This window comes from Impatiens glandulifera, chromosome 5 (assembly GCF_907164915.1).
Source record: "Impatiens glandulifera chromosome 5, dImpGla2.1, whole genome shotgun sequence".
NCBI classification, from domain to species: Eukaryota; Viridiplantae; Streptophyta; class Magnoliopsida; order Ericales; family Balsaminaceae; genus Impatiens; species Impatiens glandulifera.
Window position 1 is genome coordinate 11,531,151 of NC_061866.1, and position 19,876 is coordinate 11,551,026.

Genomic DNA, 19,876 nt, shown 5'->3' on the forward strand with positions numbered 1-19,876 from the left:
TTTTATTATATATTTCAAAGGAAAATTCTAAGAGTTTATATATCGCCGAGTGTCATCTCTTTCTCTGGACCTCTTTCATTTTAGAGAGAGAGAGAAGAGAAGATGGCTATGTCAAGCGCGACTATCTCCAATTGTCTTCTCAACAAATCACAGATTTTCTCCAATTCAATTTCAAGACCTTTAACGCCTTCATTCAATCATCAATCGACAACCACTTCCACTCGCAACGGAAAACTCATTCTCGCGCCGATATCCGCCGTTCATTCCGCTAAGAAATCGACCAATTCCGCTGCCACAACCGCCCAATCTCCGTCGACATGGAGCATCGATAGCTGGAAGTCAAAGAAAGCATCACAATTGCCTGAATATCCGAACAAAACTGAGCTAGACGCTGTCCTCAGCACTCTAGAGTCTTTTCCTCCAATCGTATTCGCCGGTGAAGCACGAAGCCTTGAGGAAAGACTTGCTCAAGCGGCTATGGGAAACGCTTTCCTTTTACAAGGTGGAGATTGTGCTGAAAGTTTCAAGGAATTCAGTGCTAATAACATCAGAGATACCTTTCGAGTTCTCTTGCAGATGAGTGTTGTATTGATGTTCGGCGGCCAGATGCCTATTATCAAGGTAGAATTTACTCCCTTGAATTGAATGAATTGTCATTAATTAGAATAATTTATACTTTAATACTATGGTGAAAGTATATAGCTCAATGCATATTGGGATTATACTTTAAAATTGATAATCTTGTATGATTTTGTTGTTTGTTACTGTAATCTTTGTTTGTTTGTTTCCAATCAGATGGGTCGTTGTTTGTCATCATTTAATCAAAGCTAGGGACTGTCTAATTTTGATTTTGATCATTTCTCCCACTTTTGGGTTTTTTAATGAAATGATGCTAAGCTGTTTTCTAAAAATCAACATGATTAATCTCCATCAGGTAGGAAGAATGGCAGGACAATTTGCAAAGCCAAGATCTGATCCATTTGAAGAGAAAGATGGTGTGAAGCTGCCTAGTTACAGAGGTGACAATGTGAATGGAGATGCATTTGATGAGAAATCAAGAAATCCAGACCCCAATAGGTTGGTAAGGGCTTACACACAATCTGTGGCAACACTCAACCTTCTCAGAGCTTTTGCCACAGGAGGATATGCTGCTATGCAAAGAGTTACTCAGTGGAATCTTGACTTCACAGTGCAAAGTGAGCAGGGAGATAGGTATGTATGTATAGCTTTTTTACTGTAAAATTAACCTTGGAGTGTTCAGTTTCATCAGCATGGGATACCTGTAATGTATTTTCAACAGATACCGTGAATTGGCTAACCGAGTTGATGAAGCATTAGGGTTCATGGCTGCTGCTGGTCTCACAGTTGACCACCCTATCATGACCACAACAGAGTTTTGGACTTCTCATGAGTGTCTGCTACTGCCTTATGAGCAAGCACTCACTAGGGAGGATTCGACTTCTGGCCTTTACTATGATTGTTCGGCTCACATGATCTGGGTTGGGGAGCGCACACGACAACTTGATGGTGCACATGTTGAGTTCCTCAGAGGAGTTGCCAATCCACTCGGCATCAAGGTATCAAAATGTGTATTTTCTTGTTACTTATCTAGTTGACAGTTGTTTTTCAAAAATAAATAACCTTCTATTGATAATGAAAATAATTTACAGAATTAGGAGATGCTGAACATGTTCGGTTCTCATTTTTCAAAAGAAAAAATATACATCATCATACATTTTATTCATCAAATTAGCCTAAATATACTAACAACATGCGCGTCGTGTATAATATCTGATTGGGATTCAATCCCCATTCTTTGCACAACATCCAATTTGTGAGATTGTTTGGACTCTGTTTCCACTCTACTCTGAATTGACACATTTTATTAGATATTTTCCCATACTTCATCATCTCGCCTTCTTGTCTTGTCGAAATGTATTGGTTTAGCTTTGAAATTTCTCTACCTTGTGAATTGTAAATATTTATATTTTTGAGGAAACACTAACGTGTTAATTTTGGGCGTCGTTTAAGCACAAAAACAAATGTATAACAGAAAATGACCAAGCAACAAAATTGAAAGTCCATAAAAAATAACCTACAAAGGCAAATAAAAATAGACAAATATCTGTCAAGAAATAAAAACAAGAACAAGTAATAACAGGAAAATAAAGAAACTATTTGAACATAATTTGAAAACTTGTAACTTGAATCATGATGAGATTATCTCTTTTGGATCATGACCTAATGCATTTTTGTTGCTTCATTTGGTATACAAATTATATTCTTGATGATGATCCAAATTATAGTGTAATTTTTCTGCTTAACTTGATATCAAGATTTTTTCATCGAGTTCATTGTGATTTTTGTCAAGCATAATAAATGTAGATTTTTGTAGATAATATTTTACATGAAACAAAAGTTGGTAACAAAACAGGCCAAATACTTTAACTTGGTGACATATTTTTTAAAGTTCATGATCTGAGATTTCTAACTGATATCTAACACAGATTGCCTTGTATATACCTAGAATGGCATGGCAATTAGTAATGTATCTGTTATCTTCTTCTTCTAATGGATGAATAAAAATTTTTCTTGGAAACCAAAGCAAACTGGCTGGCTGGCTTAAACAGTGTGATTGTGATGCAGGTGAGTGATAAAATGGATCCAGATGAGCTAGTTAAGCTCATTGAGATACTGAATCCAGTGAACAAGCCTGGGAGGATTACAATTATATCGAGAATGGGAGCAGAGAACATGAGAGTAAAGCTTCCTTACCTGATTAGGGCTGTTCGCAGAGCAGGCCAAATTGTTACTTGGGTCAGTGATCCGATGCATGGGAACACCATAAAAGCTCCGTGTGGACTGAAAACACGATCCTTTGATGCAATTAGGGTATGGATTCCTCTCACTTGTTTACTGCATTTTTTATGTCAATTTTTTTTTGGAGATATATTGCTGTAGTTGCTTCTGTTAGAAACACAGGAGAAACACAGGAAACAGTCCTATGTTTTTGGGAAATAAAGCTTGTTTGATGAAAAAAATGAATCTTTTTACACATAACTTGTAAGAGAGATTGTGAAATATAAGATGATTGAGATACCTATAGTAAATTGACCATGTGTTGGTTGATATACAAACAGAATGAAGTGAGAGCATTCTTTGACGTGCACGATCAAGAAGGAAGTTACCCAGGAGGAGTTCATCTCGAGATGACAGGTCAGAATGTAACAGAATGTGTTGGTGGTTCGAAAACTATAACATACAATGACTTGAGCTCTCGATACCACACCCACTGCGACCCAAGGCTGAATGCATCTCAGTCTCTGGAACTCGCATTCATCATTGCAGAGAGGCTAAGAAAGAGAAGGCTTGGTCCAGGAAACTCCCTCAAGCTATAATATGTTTTTGGTTTGATCTCCTTATAAGCTAAGGTACCCATAAATTATTGTCTGGTTTAAATTTTATGTGTATTGTTTTACTACCTTTTGTGAGTTTTCCTAATAAATAAACCTTCTTTTTTCTAGAAGTTGAATTTGTATTGCCTGCTTTAAAAGGATGCACACAATGTACCTTCTTGAGGATAAACCTGTGTTATTATGTCATGTTTGATTGATTTTTCTTTATGTGGCTGTATTTACTTACATTGCTCATGGACTTATGGTTATGAAACTGAGTGAGCCATGCCTTACCATATATATCTTCGCATCTTTGAGCCACATCAAACCTTTTTTTTTTCTTTAGAAGTTTCTAAACTTTATCTTTTAATGTACAATATTTTTTTTATTAATTTCTTTGCTATTAATTACTTGTATAGTTGAACACAAATAATTTTTTTCTAGTTCGAAATTTTGTCGATTTCTTCAAATTAGATTCAGACTTAATTGTGTTATATAGGCTTCGAACTATTATAATTTTAGTCTTCAATGTTTGTTGTATAATTTTGAAGTATTATTTTTTTTCTAACTAATTTATCACGTTGTAAATAAAATGATATTTTTATAAGTTTTGCAAATAATTAGTTTCACATACTTTGTTCCGTTAACTTAGTTACTATTCTAAATCATTTTTTTTAATCAATTAAATTATTTACCTTTAACTCATTATATATATTTAAATTATTATTTTTATAAATTTGATATATTTAAATTATTATTTGTATAAATTAAATTATTTATATTTTGATATATATTTTAAATTATTATTTTTATAAATTTAGTTATTATATTAAAAAATACAATGAAAATTTAACTAGAATAATCATATTAAAAGTTAGATTAAACTATTTATAAAAAAAATTTAAATATATTATCATAACAATCGTTTAACTTATTAATTTTTTTATTAAAATATATATCAAAATATAAATAATTCAATTTATATATATCAAATTTATAAAATTAATAATTTAAATATATTACACTTATAAAATAATAATTTAAATTTATAATATATATATATATATATATATATATATATATATATATATATATTAATGAGTTTAAATATAAATAAAAAGTTAATTTAAAAAAAAAATGAGTTAAAATATTAACTAGGTTAGTTTAGAAATAGATGAAAAGTAAATTAATTTAAAAAGTTAAACGGTAAGCAAAGTTATATCAGAAATTGATTCAAAAGAAAGGTAAACGTCTTCTAGAATCGAAAAGATATTAATGTTGGAAGCATGCAAAAAGAATATGGCATGAGTTACTGTATTTGCGTCAGTTTCGATGAGAGTTCTTGTTTCCTAATTTAAATGATTTAGATGAGAAATGGAGTTTTTGAAGGGTTGCACGATGACTCGTTTTTGTTTGTCCAGATCCTTCACCAAAGTTGGCGTCAGAGTTCATCTTAATTGTTTATATTAGTGGTTTTTCTCATCTTTTTCATCGATCATATTTGTAAGTCATTTCTACAGTTGAAATTCTCAAATATTAGAACGACACCGTGAGCTTGTACAAATGAAGAGATTCATATATTTTCTTAAATACAAATTCATTTTTTTTTTCAAAGATACCAACACATATTTGCTAACTAGGCTATATATACAAATTCCTTGTAAAGTTAGGTGATTAACTTCAATGATGTCTAAGTATCATTCATCGAATCTAAAAATATTTGAGTGAGTTTGGGCTAAGAGAAATTTATACCAAATTTCATATCTTATTGTTAGAATTACGTAACAAAAGAACGTGCTCTTAGATAATCATTCTACGTTTAAAATCATTTTTAATTGTATCAATAAAAATTAAAAACTCATAAAAAAATTCAAAAAACTAAGGATCAAACCAATTTCAAAAGCATGAGACACGCGACTTGCCATTGTGGAACCCATGACAAGTAAATTATGGTCCCCCAAAATATAAAAAAATGATGGGCTAGAAAAAGAAAACATTTTAGATGTGATATGTTTTGGAAGCTTAGGGATATTAATTTCAACTTAAGATTGATGAGAAAGTAGATCTTATTGCTTTAAAAATAACTTTATGAAATAGACAAAGGGCTTGTTTGGACTGGGGTTTTTGAAAAAACTAAGGAGGGAAAAAAATAATAATTGGTGATGATTTTGAGGAGGTGATGATTATTTTTGATAAAAAAAAAACCTAAAGGGTATTAATATATATGAATAAAATAAAAAATAGTAATTTACAATTGAGGGTATTTTAATATTTTGATTAATGAAATAAGTGATATAATTATTAAAAAATAATTGATTAGAAAATAAATTTTTGAATAATTTTTTTAAAAAATCCAAAAGAACAAACCAAAGTTACAGCTATATCTTGGACCCAGTCCGGTTTACTTTTTTTTAACTGGCCGGTCCCTATAATGACATATGCATAGACATAACCAAACAAAAAAATGACCATCAAATGTCATTTCAAACTTTAAAATGATATTTTTAGGCACATCATATAATCTCCCCCTATATATAAATAAAACACACATAATTAATCAACTCACAACACAAACAAATAAAACCACTTCTACAAAAAATGGAAACCATAGCCAAACTTGATCACAAGCCTCAACATGTAGTATTAATCCCATACCCAGCTCAAGGCCATGTTAGCCCAATGCTAAAACTCGCAAAACTCCTCTACTCAACCGGTTTCCACGTCACGTTTGTCAACACCGAATACAATCACGCTCGCCTCCTCAATTCCCGAGGCCCTTCAGCCCTCGATGGCCTGCCAGGTTTCCAATTTTGTACCATCCCCGATGGCCTTCCGCCTTCGTCCAATATTGACGCTACTCAAGATATCCCTTCTCTATGTGATTCCACTTCCAAGAACTGTTTGGAGCCTTTCTCGGAATTGTTAGCGAATATTATGGCCTCGGATGAATCTCCGCCAATTAGTTGCATCATTTCAGATGGTGCCATGAGCTTTACGCTCGATGCAGCCGAAAGGTTTGGGATACCCGAGGTTCTCTTTTGGACCCCCAGCGCTTGCGGATTTCTTGGTTATACTCAGTACGATAATCTGATGAAAAGAGGCATAATTCCACCTAAAGGTAAGTGTTCAATTCTCATTCATTTCATCATTACTAGTTAATTGGTATAACAAATAATATTAACTACCTTTAAAATTAAACAGATTTGAAAATATTAACTACCATTAAAATTTTATTATAATTAAAATTGAAACTATTGTTTATTTTAATACATAAGATTAACTTATAACATGGGTGTTTATTTATAATTAAAACAAAATTGGGTCCTTGTTTTTCTTGCCGTACTTAAAGTCATGCAATGAGATTATGCAATAAATTAGGAATAATAAATACAATCAATTTTGTATATATTATCATATTATATATTCTTCATATTTTATAAAAAAAAAATAATTTTTTTTTATAATAATATAAATTTTTAATATATTATTATTAAATTTGTTTATATAATTTTATTAAATAAAAGTTAATTGTTTAGACACAAATGGATTAATTAATTTGATTTTCTTATGAAGATGAAAGCTATTTAACAAATGGATATCTAGACACAAAATTGGAGTTCATACCCGGAATGAACAACATCAAACTAAGGGATCTCCCTTCCTTCCTCAGAACAACCGATCCCAATGACTTAATGCTTAACTTCATCAAACGAGAAACATCCAGAGCTTCAATGGCTTCCGCCATTATCATAAACACCTTCCATGAATTAGAATCTCAAGTTCTCAACTCACTTTCCTCCTTCCTCCCCCCAATTTACTCCATCGGTCCACTCAACCTCATATCCATTAAACCCACCACCGACGAAATCCTAAAACCCATCGGTTCAAATCTATGGAAAGAAGAAACAGATTGCATCGATTGGCTCAATTCCAAAAAACCCAGATCAGTAGTTTTAGTAAACTTCGGTAGCATAACAGTCATGTCATCCGATCAAATGAAGGAATTCGCATGGGGTTTGGCCAACAGTGAAATACCCTTCTTGTGGGTAATCCGACCGGACCTGGTTATCGGAGAGTCGGCAATGTTGCCGTCGGAATTTGCATTGGCGACTAAGGAAAGAGGGAAGTTATCGAGTTGGTGTCCTCAAGAACAAGTTCTTCAGCATGAGGCAATTGGTGGGTTTTTGACACATAGTGGATGGAATTCAACCCTTGAAGCGATTTGCGGTGGGGTGCCGATTTTGTCTTGGCCATTTTTTGCAGAGCAACAGACGAATTGCAGGTATTCGTGTGTTGAATGGGGGATTGGAATGGAGATTGATAATGATGTGAAGAGGGAGAAAGTTGAGATGTTGGTTAAGGAGATGATGGAAGGGGAGAAGGGGAAGGAGATGAAGATGAAAGTTATGGAATGGAAGAAGAAAGCAGAGGATGCTGTTTTAGAGCCAAATGGATCTTCTTATATTAACTTTCAAAAGCTTATTAAATCTATTTAGGTTGATGAATAGTTTGTTGGTTATGACTATGTGAATGAATCCATGTCATCTGTGTAATTAGGTTGTGTTTGTTGAGATAAATATTGAAATATTGTTATCTATCCACTAAAGTAATTGAAATGGTAAGGGTGGTTTCTATTATATTAATTTTTTTTATCTAGTTTAACCAATAGCCCAAATTGATAGTCTTTTTCACCTATTAGTTATAAATTACTTTTGTTTTATATGTAAATTATTGAAATCTTAACATACATATAGCCAAATTATAAAACAATAATGACCTTTTAGTCAATGAGTACATAGATGGGTTACCCTTAGTGTTGGTCTCTCTAGCCCATATTTTGATGGGCTTACTTAGACTAGTCCTAGTCTAGCGGCTCTAGCCCTATGTCACGGGCAGAAACTCGGTCACAAAATATTTCCTTGTCCCGCGCGGCAATAGGCTAGATTTCCACAATTCTAGCTAGTCAGCCTTCTAAAGGATGCAAAAAGATGAAATACTTGAGAGAGAAAGAGCTTGTAGAATATCTTGTTTATTACAAGTATAAGGTGTTGTACATGGTTGAGTGTCTTGGTTTATGGCCAAGACTTGTTTATATACAAGTGTATGATCATTCTAGATCCTCCTAGAGCTAGTGTTTTCCAGACACTTCTATATCTAAGAATTCCTAGAGACTCCTAGAGAATTTTATAACTACCTACACTTGAGAACTCTTAGAGATACATACTTTAGGAACTCCTAGAGAATTCTAGAGAGTTTCATGACCCCTACTTACCAAAAGGAACTCCTAGAGAAATCTAGGGAGTTCCATGACCTTACTTTCAAAAAAGAAACTCCTAGAGAAATCTAGAGAGTTCCATAACCTTGCCTCCAACTTGGAACTCCTAGAGGATTTTAGAGAGTTCCAAAAATGGAAAAGACCACAAAAATCTAGAAACTTCCAGAGATTGCACCTTGTGAGCTTGACATCTTCACCTCATCTCAATGGGCCATGACATTCTCCCCCACCTAAATCGTCGTCATCCTTGGCACGACCCTAGACTAGTGCTCGATTCAATTTCTATCGGTCAACTCTAACCGATATGAGACGTTTCCCACACGTCCCTCCATTTTGATCAGTCCCTCGCACCTATGCACAAACCCCTTAAGCACAGACCGTAACGACTTTAATTTATACGGGGTAACTTCCCCCTTCCCCAGTCCCCTTCCTTGACTGTGTTAAGATCGGGATCGCCGATAGGGGACTGGGGTCCGGCTAAAGGAGACCGCTTAAACACACACACATCAGTTGGCGCTAATCCGCTTAAGAATTAACAACGGTCTTAACACTACACAGACTGTCACAAACTCTTGAACCGAGTTCAAGGACGGAAATGTTTGTTTCAGCTTGAAGCAACACACATAGATCGATTAGAATGAAGGGAAACCGGTTCGGTTGGTTTGGTGATCGAAAATAAGTAAAGAACACAAGACACAGATTTTATGGATGTTCAGAGATAAAACTCCTATGTCAACCCTTCTTTCTCAAATAGTGAGAAGGATATTCACTAAGAAATATTCAACAACACAATACAACACACAATCGAATCTTATTTACTACTCGATGTTCACTTTACAACACTTACACAGTATTATAATACACTTTTACAAAATATGTAAACACACACAACTTTTCAGTTTGTTCTTATCACTCAATAGCTTTGCAGATTTCTCAAAGTATACTTGCAAGATTTAGAATCTAAAGCTAGATAGTGAGCGCAAGAATCAGGTCGAAGAAGAGGCTTTTCTTTTGCCTTTTTGCTTCCTTTTATAGTGGAAATATGACAACGGTCATATTTCTCACTCTTAGATGATTGGTCAAAGGATCAGCAATCTGGTGGAAGCTTCCCAAATGATGATGCTGTGCCGGCTTGAATTGGGTAACTTGTACGTTTTGTTTTTGTACACTTGAAAACTGTATATTGGTCGGTTGTCTACTCTTTGGAGGTTGCTTCTGGATTTGTACAAAATCCGGTAATTATTCGTCTGACAGCTGCCTTCAGTCTAATCAACAGATTTGTTTCAGAATACAAGTGACGCAGTCTGAAACAGATGAAGATCTTCCTCTGCATATTCCAAGGAATATATGTTTGCATCAACACATCAACTGCCTTTGTATTCATATTTTTATCTTAACACTGTCTGATGAAAATATATGTTGCTCTCAGCATTTGGTCTGACCGGATACATGTCGATTGATAACTTGACCGGTCCTGAATTTTAGCCGAGCCGAATTTCCGAGAATGTGAATAGGTTGTTCCGGTTTAAGCTATTTCGGAAGGATGGCTTTGACCAACCACGTTGAAGGTATACACCTACACATAGAATTGAATTAAGTTAAGTTCTTTTAGATAATTATTTACTTATTAATTAACTATCTAGTTTTTCTAACAATTTCTCCTTTTTTGATTATTTAAGTTAAATATTCAAAACTCTGTAATCGATGGCCGGTTTTTGGAAAATCGGTTTGATTGAAGGAAAGCTTTATTTGGGAAAGAATTTTGTATGGAATTTTTTTTTTGTATACTTAAAAGTTTCTCTCTTTTTGATATTTTTAGAATAAAAGTATCAAAACTAGCAAAGTAAAACTGAAACCAAAAACTTTTCTATTTTCCAAAATGTCATAATTTCCAAAAAAAAAAATAATCGTAAGTCATATTATATATATAGGCTTAAACCGAATAATATAAATTTCCAAAATATCATAAGTTATGATTATAAGATACTATATATAGATATTTGAAATGGAAAGCTTAAGGTTGAGAGATTATTGACCCCTTTTGTTCGGTTTGTTGACCATGTCGTGGACCCATCTGTATACGAACCCGTTCCCGAAGCAATGAGATCTTCAAAATTTCCATCCGGTTGACCTAAGAATCCAGCCGACTGTTGATGTCTCATCGGTTGAGCATGAGCTTGGAATGGTGAGGATCTCTGACTTTGCATAAATTGTTCGACAGTGTCTGCTCTAGTTCCTTGATCTGACCGGGCACTTGAGCAGACAGATTGAATTGGAACTGGTGAAAACGGTGTGGTGGAGATTGCAGACCGACGTTTTCTTGGATTTAGAGCTGCAACATCTTCCTCTTCTTCTTCAGTGGTTGGATAGTTGAAAGGACCGGATGGAATCACAGCCGTCTCATATTTGTCTGCGCGGCACCGGCTAAAGGCGCTGTTGCTTGTGCTCTTTTTCTTTTCTTTCCCTGAGCCCTTGTCTTTTTGGCAATCGGAGTGGATGGCTGTCTCATTTCTTCATTTGTCCCGGCTAGGATTTTTTGTTGCTGAAAATTTCTAGCCGCATCGGCGTTTGCTTGTACAGCCGCTTCAGGATTATCCTCCTCGTTTTTAATTTTCTGGGCTAACTCTACATCGGTACGTATGGTTTCCTTGGCAAGTCGTGCCTTCTCTTCATCATCGGCCTGAATCTTTCTGGTCGTTTCTTCATTTTTTTGGATTTGTTCTTCGTTGGCAACGACTTTGACTCTTGCCAACTCATCTATCTGGACCGACATGGCTTGCACCATCTCAAATGTTTGACATGTGACTTTTTCAATATTCTCAATTTTGGACTCGGTCGAAGAAACCCTAGCTTCCAAAGATGCGTGCCACAATGAAGTCTTAACGTCCAAAGATGCCTGCCACGAGGCTATAGAATCCTGAACCATTTTCTAGATGAACGCTTTCATTTCATCCGGAAATGCAACAACTTAATTTTGGGCCGAAGACGCAGAATGAACCGATAATGATAGAGTGGGGTCGGTATGTCTTGGAGTGTTAGGAGACTTACCCGATGGAGATTTGTTAACATTTGTGGTGGATGGTGAAGCCATTGCTCCATCTTTTTCTTAGGATGCGGAGGAAGATTCCGGTTGGCTTTCTTCATGTTCGTCCCCTGTCGGTCTGGATGACCGACGTCAAAAATTGTCTGTTCAGGCTGTTTCCCGTGTCGGTTAGCCTCTTCAGCCGGAGTGTAGTACATTGCAACATTCCTTTTGGTTTCTTCCTCCATCCTCTTTTTATCGACTTCAAGTCTCTCTACAACCGATTCTAGTGCATCTAACACACTCTTATCTACCCCGGTTACTCCACGATTAACCATATGATTTTGATAGGCGGTTTCCATTGTTGAGGTTAGTACCTTTAATTTTGCGTTGGTTTCTACCAACGCTGCCCTTGACATGGCCAACGGTACGGATGAAGTTTTGGCGAGCTCGGTCACCTTTCTGTTCAAGTTTATTAAGATGGACCACCTGTCGGCTTCGCGATGACCTGGGAGCATGTCCTCAAATAGTGTTTCAGTCCTTAGTTTTGACCATTCATAGAACGAGTTTGATAAATCTTGACCGTCTTCTACAACCATTTTGAGAACGCCATCAAAAATTTCATCGGACCTATCATTGGTCATTTTGAAGTTCGGAATCTCAGAATCCAGAATAATTGTATCATTAACCGTCTCCTCTTGAGTTGGATTTTGATCAGGTCCGGTTGTAAGGTTTTCTTCACCACTGGTATGGGCATTCTCATGTGCCGGAGAGTGTTCACCTAACCTCTCTTCTTCATTTTCTTTAGCCGTCTCGGCGGCCTGTTCTTCATTTCTTTCAACCATCTCTTTTTGCTCTTTCACTACATCTTGAAAATGAGTTGGATCTTCAGGACCCATATCTTGCACCATATTAACGTTGTCATCATTTGACAAAGTGTTTCCACTTACAAAATCATTCATCCAAACAGGATGTCTTCTTACTCTCCTTGGAACTTGTGACTCTTATTCTTGAATTTGTGGCTCTTCCTCGTTATCCTCTTCTCCATTTTATGCCGCTTCATTTCCTCCCTCAAGCTCATCTTCACTTCCCATATTATCATCACATCCCTCATTTTTTGTTTTATCGCCCCATTCTAGATCAGCACCCACAAGTGTGTCGAATTCTTTTCCCCACTCTCACTGCTCACTTTCTTCAAACACCACATCTCGACTCACAATAATTTTGTTAGTTTCAACATTCATAAGTCTATAGGCTTTAGTATTTTCACTTACTCCTAAGAAAACACACAAACTGAACTTTTATTATCCAGTTTACATTTGTTGACTTTGGGAACGTGAGTATGAGCTATACATCTCAAGACTTTGATGTGCTCCACGTGAGGCTTGACTCCACTCCAAGCTTCGTGAGGGGTGATGTCTTTTATTACTAAAGTGGGACATTAGTTCAGTACGTGAAAAGTTCAGTTGACTGCTTCCAGCTAGAGAGATTTTGGAATTTTCTTTGCTGAAAGTAATTCTCGCACCATATTCATTACTGTTTGGTTCTTCCTCTCGGCAATTTCATTTTGTTGAGGTGTGTATGCATTTGTTAGTTGCCTACGAATCTTGTTCTTATTACAAAAGTCATCAAAAACAATGGAGGTGTATTCACCTCCTCTGTCAGTTCTTAGAGACTTGAGTGGCTTCCCTACTTCCTTTTCAACCAAAATCTTGAACATTTTGAAACATTCTAGGGCTTCTGATTTTTTTCTTCTAAAAAATAGACTCATCCTTTTCTGCTGAAATCATCGATAAAGCTTAGGAAATACATCTTTCCACTATTGGATGTAGGAGTTATATGACCACAAATGTCTAAGTAAACGAGCTCTAACGGTTGAGTTGCTCTTTAAGAGAAATGCTTCGATATTGCACTTCTTGTCTGTTTCCCATTTAGAAAATCCACACACATTACAGTTGAAATCGAGAACCTTGGAAGACCATGTACCATATCTTTATACTGAAGTGTGCGCAGACCTTTGTAACTGAGGTGGCCATATCGTTGGTGCCAAATCTTAGATAGATCTCCATTTGTGTGAAAACAATTCACTTCTTTGCTTCTTTCTTGCTGCACATTATTAACCCTTGGTGATTCTAACACAATGGTGAACATCCTGTTTGCACTCTTCTCAGTCTGTGCAATCAAACATCTTTGTGGGTGATAGATATTGCATATTTTTCCTTGAAACAACACGGTTAATCCCTTCTCTTGAAGTTGGCCAACGCTCAACATATTGTTCTTAAGATCTGGTACGAAATAGACATCTCCTATTCCATATACAATGCCTCCTAGCTCCAGTTTAACAACTATTTTACCACTTATTTGCATTTTGTTGTTGTTTTCAAGCTTGACTGGATGAGAGAATGTCAAGTCCAGTCTTGAAAACATATCTTTGTCACTGCACATATGGTTTGAGCACTCTAGATCAATGAACCAAGTGTCTCTCCTTTTTCTCAAAAAATCATCCACATAGGCCATCAATAGAAGTTCATCCTCTTCCCGTTCAGCATAATTTGCTTCTTTGTTCCACTTAGAACACTCAAATTGATAGTGTCCCAAATTTTGACACTTAAAGCACTCAATAGTGGCTTTATCCACATTATATCTTCCTCTACCTCGTCCACGATCTCGAGAATCTTCCACCTTGAGAGCATGGTTGTCATCTTCCTTGTAAACGCGATTGAACTTATGCGCATGCATCACCAGTGAGCTTTGTAGTTCATCAATGGATATGTTATTTGTGTCCTTGGATTCTTCGATGGACACTACCACACATGTGAATTGCTCAGTCTGTTGTTTTTGGCACAATTAGAATCCCACATCGGAAGATAATGGGAGTGAAAGAAGTTTCTTAGTATATAAAAGAAACTATATTCACAATTAGCATAAATCCCACATCGGAAGATGATGGGAGTTGGGGAAGTTTCTTAGTGTATAAAAGAAACTCTCCCCTCTTTGGTTTATTGCACCCAAATTTGTATCTCTTCTTCCTTATTAATTGATAGCCTTAGTGCTCGGAGACGTAGGCAACATTTTGGCCGAACTCCGTTATCAAATTTTGTTAGTGTTCATTCTTTTGTTTTCTTCTTTTGTGGTTCTGTCAGGGTTTTTCCCCAACAAGTGGTATCAGATTCGAAGGTTCGTCCTTGACATGGTGGAGTCTTCAAAAGGGGCATCAACTCCTTCGTCATCCTGGACGAGGACACCGATGTCGAATTTGAAGTTTGCGGTGGAGATCTTTGATGGAACTGGGCATTTCGGCATGTGGCAAGGTGAGATTCTAGATTGTCTTTTTCTGCAGGGTCTAGATGTTGCTATTGAGGTCGGAAAGCCATATGGTATAGAAGAAAAAGAGTGGAGTATCATGAATCGGTTGGCGTGCGGAACAATTCGATCGTGCCTGTCCAGAGAACATAAGTATGCTGTGAAGAATGAAACTTCTGCACAGAAACTGTGGCAAGCATTGGAGGACAAGTTTCTGAAGAAGAGTGGTCAGAATAAGCTCCTTATGAAGAAGCGACTGTTCCGGTTTGAATACCAATCAGGTACTACGATGAATGAGCATATAACTAAGTTTAATCAGTTAGTAGCGGATTTGTTAAACCTTGACGTTAGGTTTGAGGATGAAGATTTGGCTTTGATGTTGCTATCGTCCCTTCTTGATGAATTTGAACACTTAGAAACAACGTTACTTCATGGGAAGGGAAATGTTTCTCTTGATGCTGTAAGTTCTGCTTTATATAGTCATGAATTGAGAAAGCATGATAAAAGGAAAAGCAAAGTAGATACAGCAGATGAAGCATTGATGGTCAGGGGCCGTCAGCAGAGCAAATCAAAAGGGAAATGAAGAAGATCTGAAAGTAGAGTTGCCAAAGATGAATGTGCTTTCTGTCGTGAGAAAGGACATTAGAAGATTAACTGCCCAAAATTGAAGAAGAAAGAGAAAGATTCTGAAGATGCGAATGTTGCAGAAAACAAAGGTGATGCAGATTCAGAATACTCTTTATCGATGTCACACACAACATCACATCCTGATGCGTGGATATTGGACTCAGTCTGCACTTATCATATGACACCAGTTCGAAAGTGGTTCTTTGACTTTAAGGAGCTAGATGGTGGAGTTGTTTACATGGGAGATGCTAATACATGTAAAATAAAGGGGATAGGTTCAATCAAGCTGAGGAATGATGACGGATCCACCAGAATTATTAGAGATGTTCGGTACATACCGAATATGAAAAAGAATCTCATTTCTTTGGGGGCCTTGGAGTCGAAAGGCCTACATGTGAAATTGGAAAATGGAGTTCTTAAGGTAATATCTGGAGCGCTAGTGATGTTGAAAGCTATCAGGAAGAATAATAATTTGTATTATTATCAAGGTAGTACAGTTAATGGGACATCATGTGTATCAACTTCCGGGAGCCAAAGGATTTAGAGGCAACAAAACTATGGCATATGCGATTGGGGCACGCTGGTGAGAAATCTATGCAAACTCTTGTCAAGCAAGGATTATTGAAAGGTACAAAAGTTTGTAAGTTAGATTTTTGTGAATATTGTATTCTGGGAAAACAAAGGCGAGTAAAATTTGGCACTGCTATGCATAATACCAAGGGTATTTTGGATTATGTGCACTCAGATGTCTGGGGACCTGTCAAGACTCCTTCTCTTCTTGGAGGTAGACATTATTTTGTTACTTTTATTGATGATTTTTCCAGAAGAGTTTGGGTGTTTACTATGAAGAACAAAGGTGAAGTGTTTGAGATTTTTCTTAAATGGAAAACTCAAGTTGAAGACGAGACAGGAAGAAAGATCAAAGTTCTTCGGACTGATAAAGGTGGAGAATACAAGAATGATCCATTCCAGAAGTTATGCCAAGAGTGTGGCATAGTTCGACACTTCACAGTTAGAAAAACACCACAGCAGAATGGAGTATCGGAACGTATGAACAGGACATTGGTGGAGAAAGTTCGATGTATGTTGTCTAATGCTGGGTTAGACAGGAAATTTTGGGCAGAAGCTGTGTCATACGCTCAACATTTGGTAAATCGCCTACCATCATCTGCACTTGGTGGCAAGACTCCATTAGAGGTATGGTCTGGAAAACCTGCAACTGATTATGATTCTTTGCATATTTTTGGTTCTACTGCATATTATCATGGAGTTGAATCAAATTTGGATCCACGAGGAAAGAAGGCCCTTTTTATGGGATTTACTACAGGAGTTAAAGAGTATCGCCTCTGGTGTTTGGATGCAAAGAAAACCATTATCAGAAGAGATGTTACTTTTGATGATTATTCAATGTTGAATAAGGTAACACCAGACAAGATTGATTGTACTCCGCAACAGGTGGAGTTTGAGCAGATAAAGATAAGCCCAACTAGAAGTGACTCTCCGACGATAGACGAAGAGTTAAATGAGGAAGAGGTTCTGACCCAAGAACCTTCAGAACAAAGTGAATCAATTGTTGTGAATAGGCCAAGACGAGTTATTCAAAAACCAGGTCGGTTTGTTGACATGGCGGCCTATGCACTTCTAGTTGTAGATGATGTTCCATCCACTTTTTCAGATGTCAGTCGAAATACTGAAAATAGAAAAATGAGAGGTGTTATGGAAGATGAGATGCAATCTATTCAGAAGAATGAGACATGCAAGTTGAGTCATCTACGAAAAGAGAAGAAGGTTATTGGTTGTAAATGGATCTTTGCTAAGAAAGAAGGATTTCCTGAAAATTTTGATGTTCGCTACAAGGAAAAATTGGTAGTTAAAGACTACGCTCAGAAGGAAGGAGGTGATTATAATGAGGTACTTTCTCCTGTTGTTAAACACTCTTCCATTAGAATTTTGTTGGCCTTGGTAGCGCAGATGAATTTGGAGCTAGCTCAACCAGAGGTGAAAACCGCAGACATACACGGTCATTTGAATGAGGAAATCTACATTTATCAACCAGATGGATTCAAAGTTGCTGATAAAGAAAATTGGGTTTGGAAGTTGAACAGATCATTGTACAAGTTGAAGCAATCGTCGAGACAATGGTACAAGCGACTTGACAAGTTTATGATGGAGCACAAGTACACAAGAAGCAGATTCAGTTCATGTGTGTATTTGCGCAAATTGCAAGATGAGTCTTACATCTATCTACTCTTATACGTTGATGATATATTGATAGCATCAAAGAGCCAATATGAAGTTGATAAATTGAAAGCTCAATTGGGTAGAGAGTTCGAGATGAAAGACATGAGGAAAACCAAATCTAATTGTTTAGATTTGGTAAACACATTCCGCGTTTGAGTCGGCGCTGAAGAGCGCCAATTGGAAGCACTGAAGGTTTATTTTTAATATTGAAGATTAGTATTTAGATATTGTGCCAAGGTGGAAATTTGTTGTTTTTGGCACAATTAGAATCCCACATCGGAAGATAATGGGAGTGAAAGAAGTTTCTTAGTATATAAAAGAAACTATATTCACAATTAGCATAAATCCCACATCGGAAGATGATGGGAGTTGGGGAAGTTTCTTAGTGTATAAAAGAAACTCTCCCCTCTTTGGTTTATTGCACCCAAATTTGTATCTCTTCTTCCTTATTAATTGATAGTCTTAGTGCTCGGAGACGTAGGCAATATTTTGGCCGAACTCTGTTATCAAATTCTGTTAGTGTTTTTTCGTTTGGTTTTTTCTTCTTTTGTGGTTCTGTCAGGGTTTTTCCCCAACACAGTCAAGGTGCGCAAGATCTTCTCCATGATCTTAGAATCCAGCATGTCCTCCCAGTTGATGCGCAACTTGTTTGCAATTACCATTACTCTTGCAAAGTAAGCAGTGATTCGTTCTCCTTTCTTCATCTCTAGAATTTCAAAATCTCTTCTTAGAGAATTTCTCAATGATTTCTTCACTTATTTATTTCCTCCAAATTTATTCTTCAATGAGTCCCACATCACCTTGGACGTGCGACAATCTAGAATTTGCTCGAAAATAGTATTTATTGCTTGATAGAGATAATGTTTTACATGGTGATCTTTGGTTCTGGCATTGTCCAATTGTCCTGTTGTGCATCTGTGAGCAGGGTTCTTTCCATTGATTTTTCAAAACCGCATTCCACTATACTCCAAAGGCCCTTTGCCCGCAACAGGTTTTCCATGAGTTCGTTCCAATGATCATAGTGACCTTCAAAATGTGGAATTTTGGTAAGTCTTTTATCTTCACTCATTTTACTGTGTTTGAGATCTCATGTTGCTACCTCTCAAAAACTCTCACTCTCATAACTTGACTCTGATACAAAATGTAAAGAATAGAAAAAATATGTTCATGCTATTCAATAAGAACTAGGCTATATATAACACTAGTTAGTTAGATCAGACTCACGACAAAAGGAAACTAAGGCGGAATAATGACCATGATTACAAACCGAATAAAACTTAATCAAAGTAGACTAACAATCCTACAAGATAAGAGTTTATTCCAACTAGTTCTAAAGACTCTAACAACTAACGAGCACGATGAAGAAGGAAGTTACCCAGGAGGAGTTCATCTCGAGATGACAGGTCAAAATGTAACCGAATGTGTTGGTGGTTTAAATTATTGTCTGGTTTAAATTATATGTGTATGTTTTACTACCTTTTGTGAGTTTCCCTAATAAATCAACCTTCTTTTTTCTAGAAGTTGAATTTGTATTGCTTGCTTTAAAAGGAAGCAAACAATGTCCCTTCTTGAGGATAAAATTGTGTTATTATGTCATGTTTGATTGATTTTTCTTTATGTGGCTGTATTTACTTACATATATATCTTCGCATCTTCTAGCCACATCAAACCTTTTTTGTTCTTCGGATTGTTTTCAAACTCTTATCTTTTAATGTACAATGTGTTATTTTTATTAATTTTTTTGCTATGAATTATTTGTGTAGTTTAACACAATTATTTTTTCCTAGTTCGAAATTCGATTGTGTTTACTAAATTAGATTCAGACTTAATTGTGTTATATGTGCTTCGAACTATTATAATTTTAGTTTTTAATTTTTGTCTTATTATTTTGACGTATTAATTTTTTCTAACTAATTTTTCGTGTTTGTAAATGAAATGATATTTATATACGTTTTGGACGTATTTTATTAAATAAAATATTGTTGAGATCTACAAACTGTCAAAATAATTGGA

General features: G+C 36.1%; 2 protein-coding genes across 2 annotated transcripts; both read left to right on the forward strand.

The window, feature by feature from the left end:
• Positions 1 to 47: 47 nt before the first annotated feature.
• On the forward strand, positions 48 to 3,623 carry LOC124937726 (phospho-2-dehydro-3-deoxyheptonate aldolase 2, chloroplastic-like). Its single transcript, XM_047478046.1, has 5 exons — positions 48 to 621; positions 935 to 1,212; positions 1,301 to 1,577; positions 2,647 to 2,892; positions 3,141 to 3,623. The coding sequence occupies exons 1-5, from the start codon at positions 103 to 105 to the stop codon at positions 3,396 to 3,398; spliced, it is 1,578 nt and encodes a 525-aa protein (XP_047334002.1). The 5' UTR covers positions 48 to 102; the 3' UTR covers positions 3,399 to 3,623.
• Positions 3,624 to 5,938: 2,315 nt separating this feature from the next.
• LOC124940371 (7-deoxyloganetin glucosyltransferase-like) lies at positions 5,939 to 7,992 on the forward strand. Its single transcript, XM_047480883.1, has 2 exons — positions 5,939 to 6,513; positions 6,969 to 7,992. The coding sequence occupies exons 1-2, from the start codon at positions 5,994 to 5,996 to the stop codon at positions 7,889 to 7,891; spliced, it is 1,443 nt and encodes a 480-aa protein (XP_047336839.1). The 5' UTR covers positions 5,939 to 5,993; the 3' UTR covers positions 7,892 to 7,992.
• The last annotated feature ends 11,884 nt before the right edge of the window (positions 7,993 to 19,876 follow it).

Bases quoted from the DNA above. Each gene is read 5' to 3' on its own strand.
- LOC124937726 (XM_047478046.1), top strand. From the start codon at position 103: ATGGCTATGTCAAGCGCGACTATCTCCAATTGTCTTCTCAACAAATCA. The intron at 622-934 runs GTAGAATTTACT...AATCTCCATCAG, and splicing joins GCCAGATGCCTATTATCAAG to GTAGGAAGAATGGCAGGACA. The intron at 1,213-1,300 runs GTATGTATGTAT...TATTTTCAACAG, and splicing joins CAAAGTGAGCAGGGAGATAG to ATACCGTGAATTGGCTAACC.
- LOC124940371 (XM_047480883.1), top strand. From the start codon at position 5,994: ATGGAAACCATAGCCAAACTTGATCACAAGCCTCAACATGTAGTATTA. The intron at 6,514-6,968 runs GTAAGTGTTCAA...TTTCTTATGAAG, and splicing joins AGGCATAATTCCACCTAAAG to ATGAAAGCTATTTAACAAAT.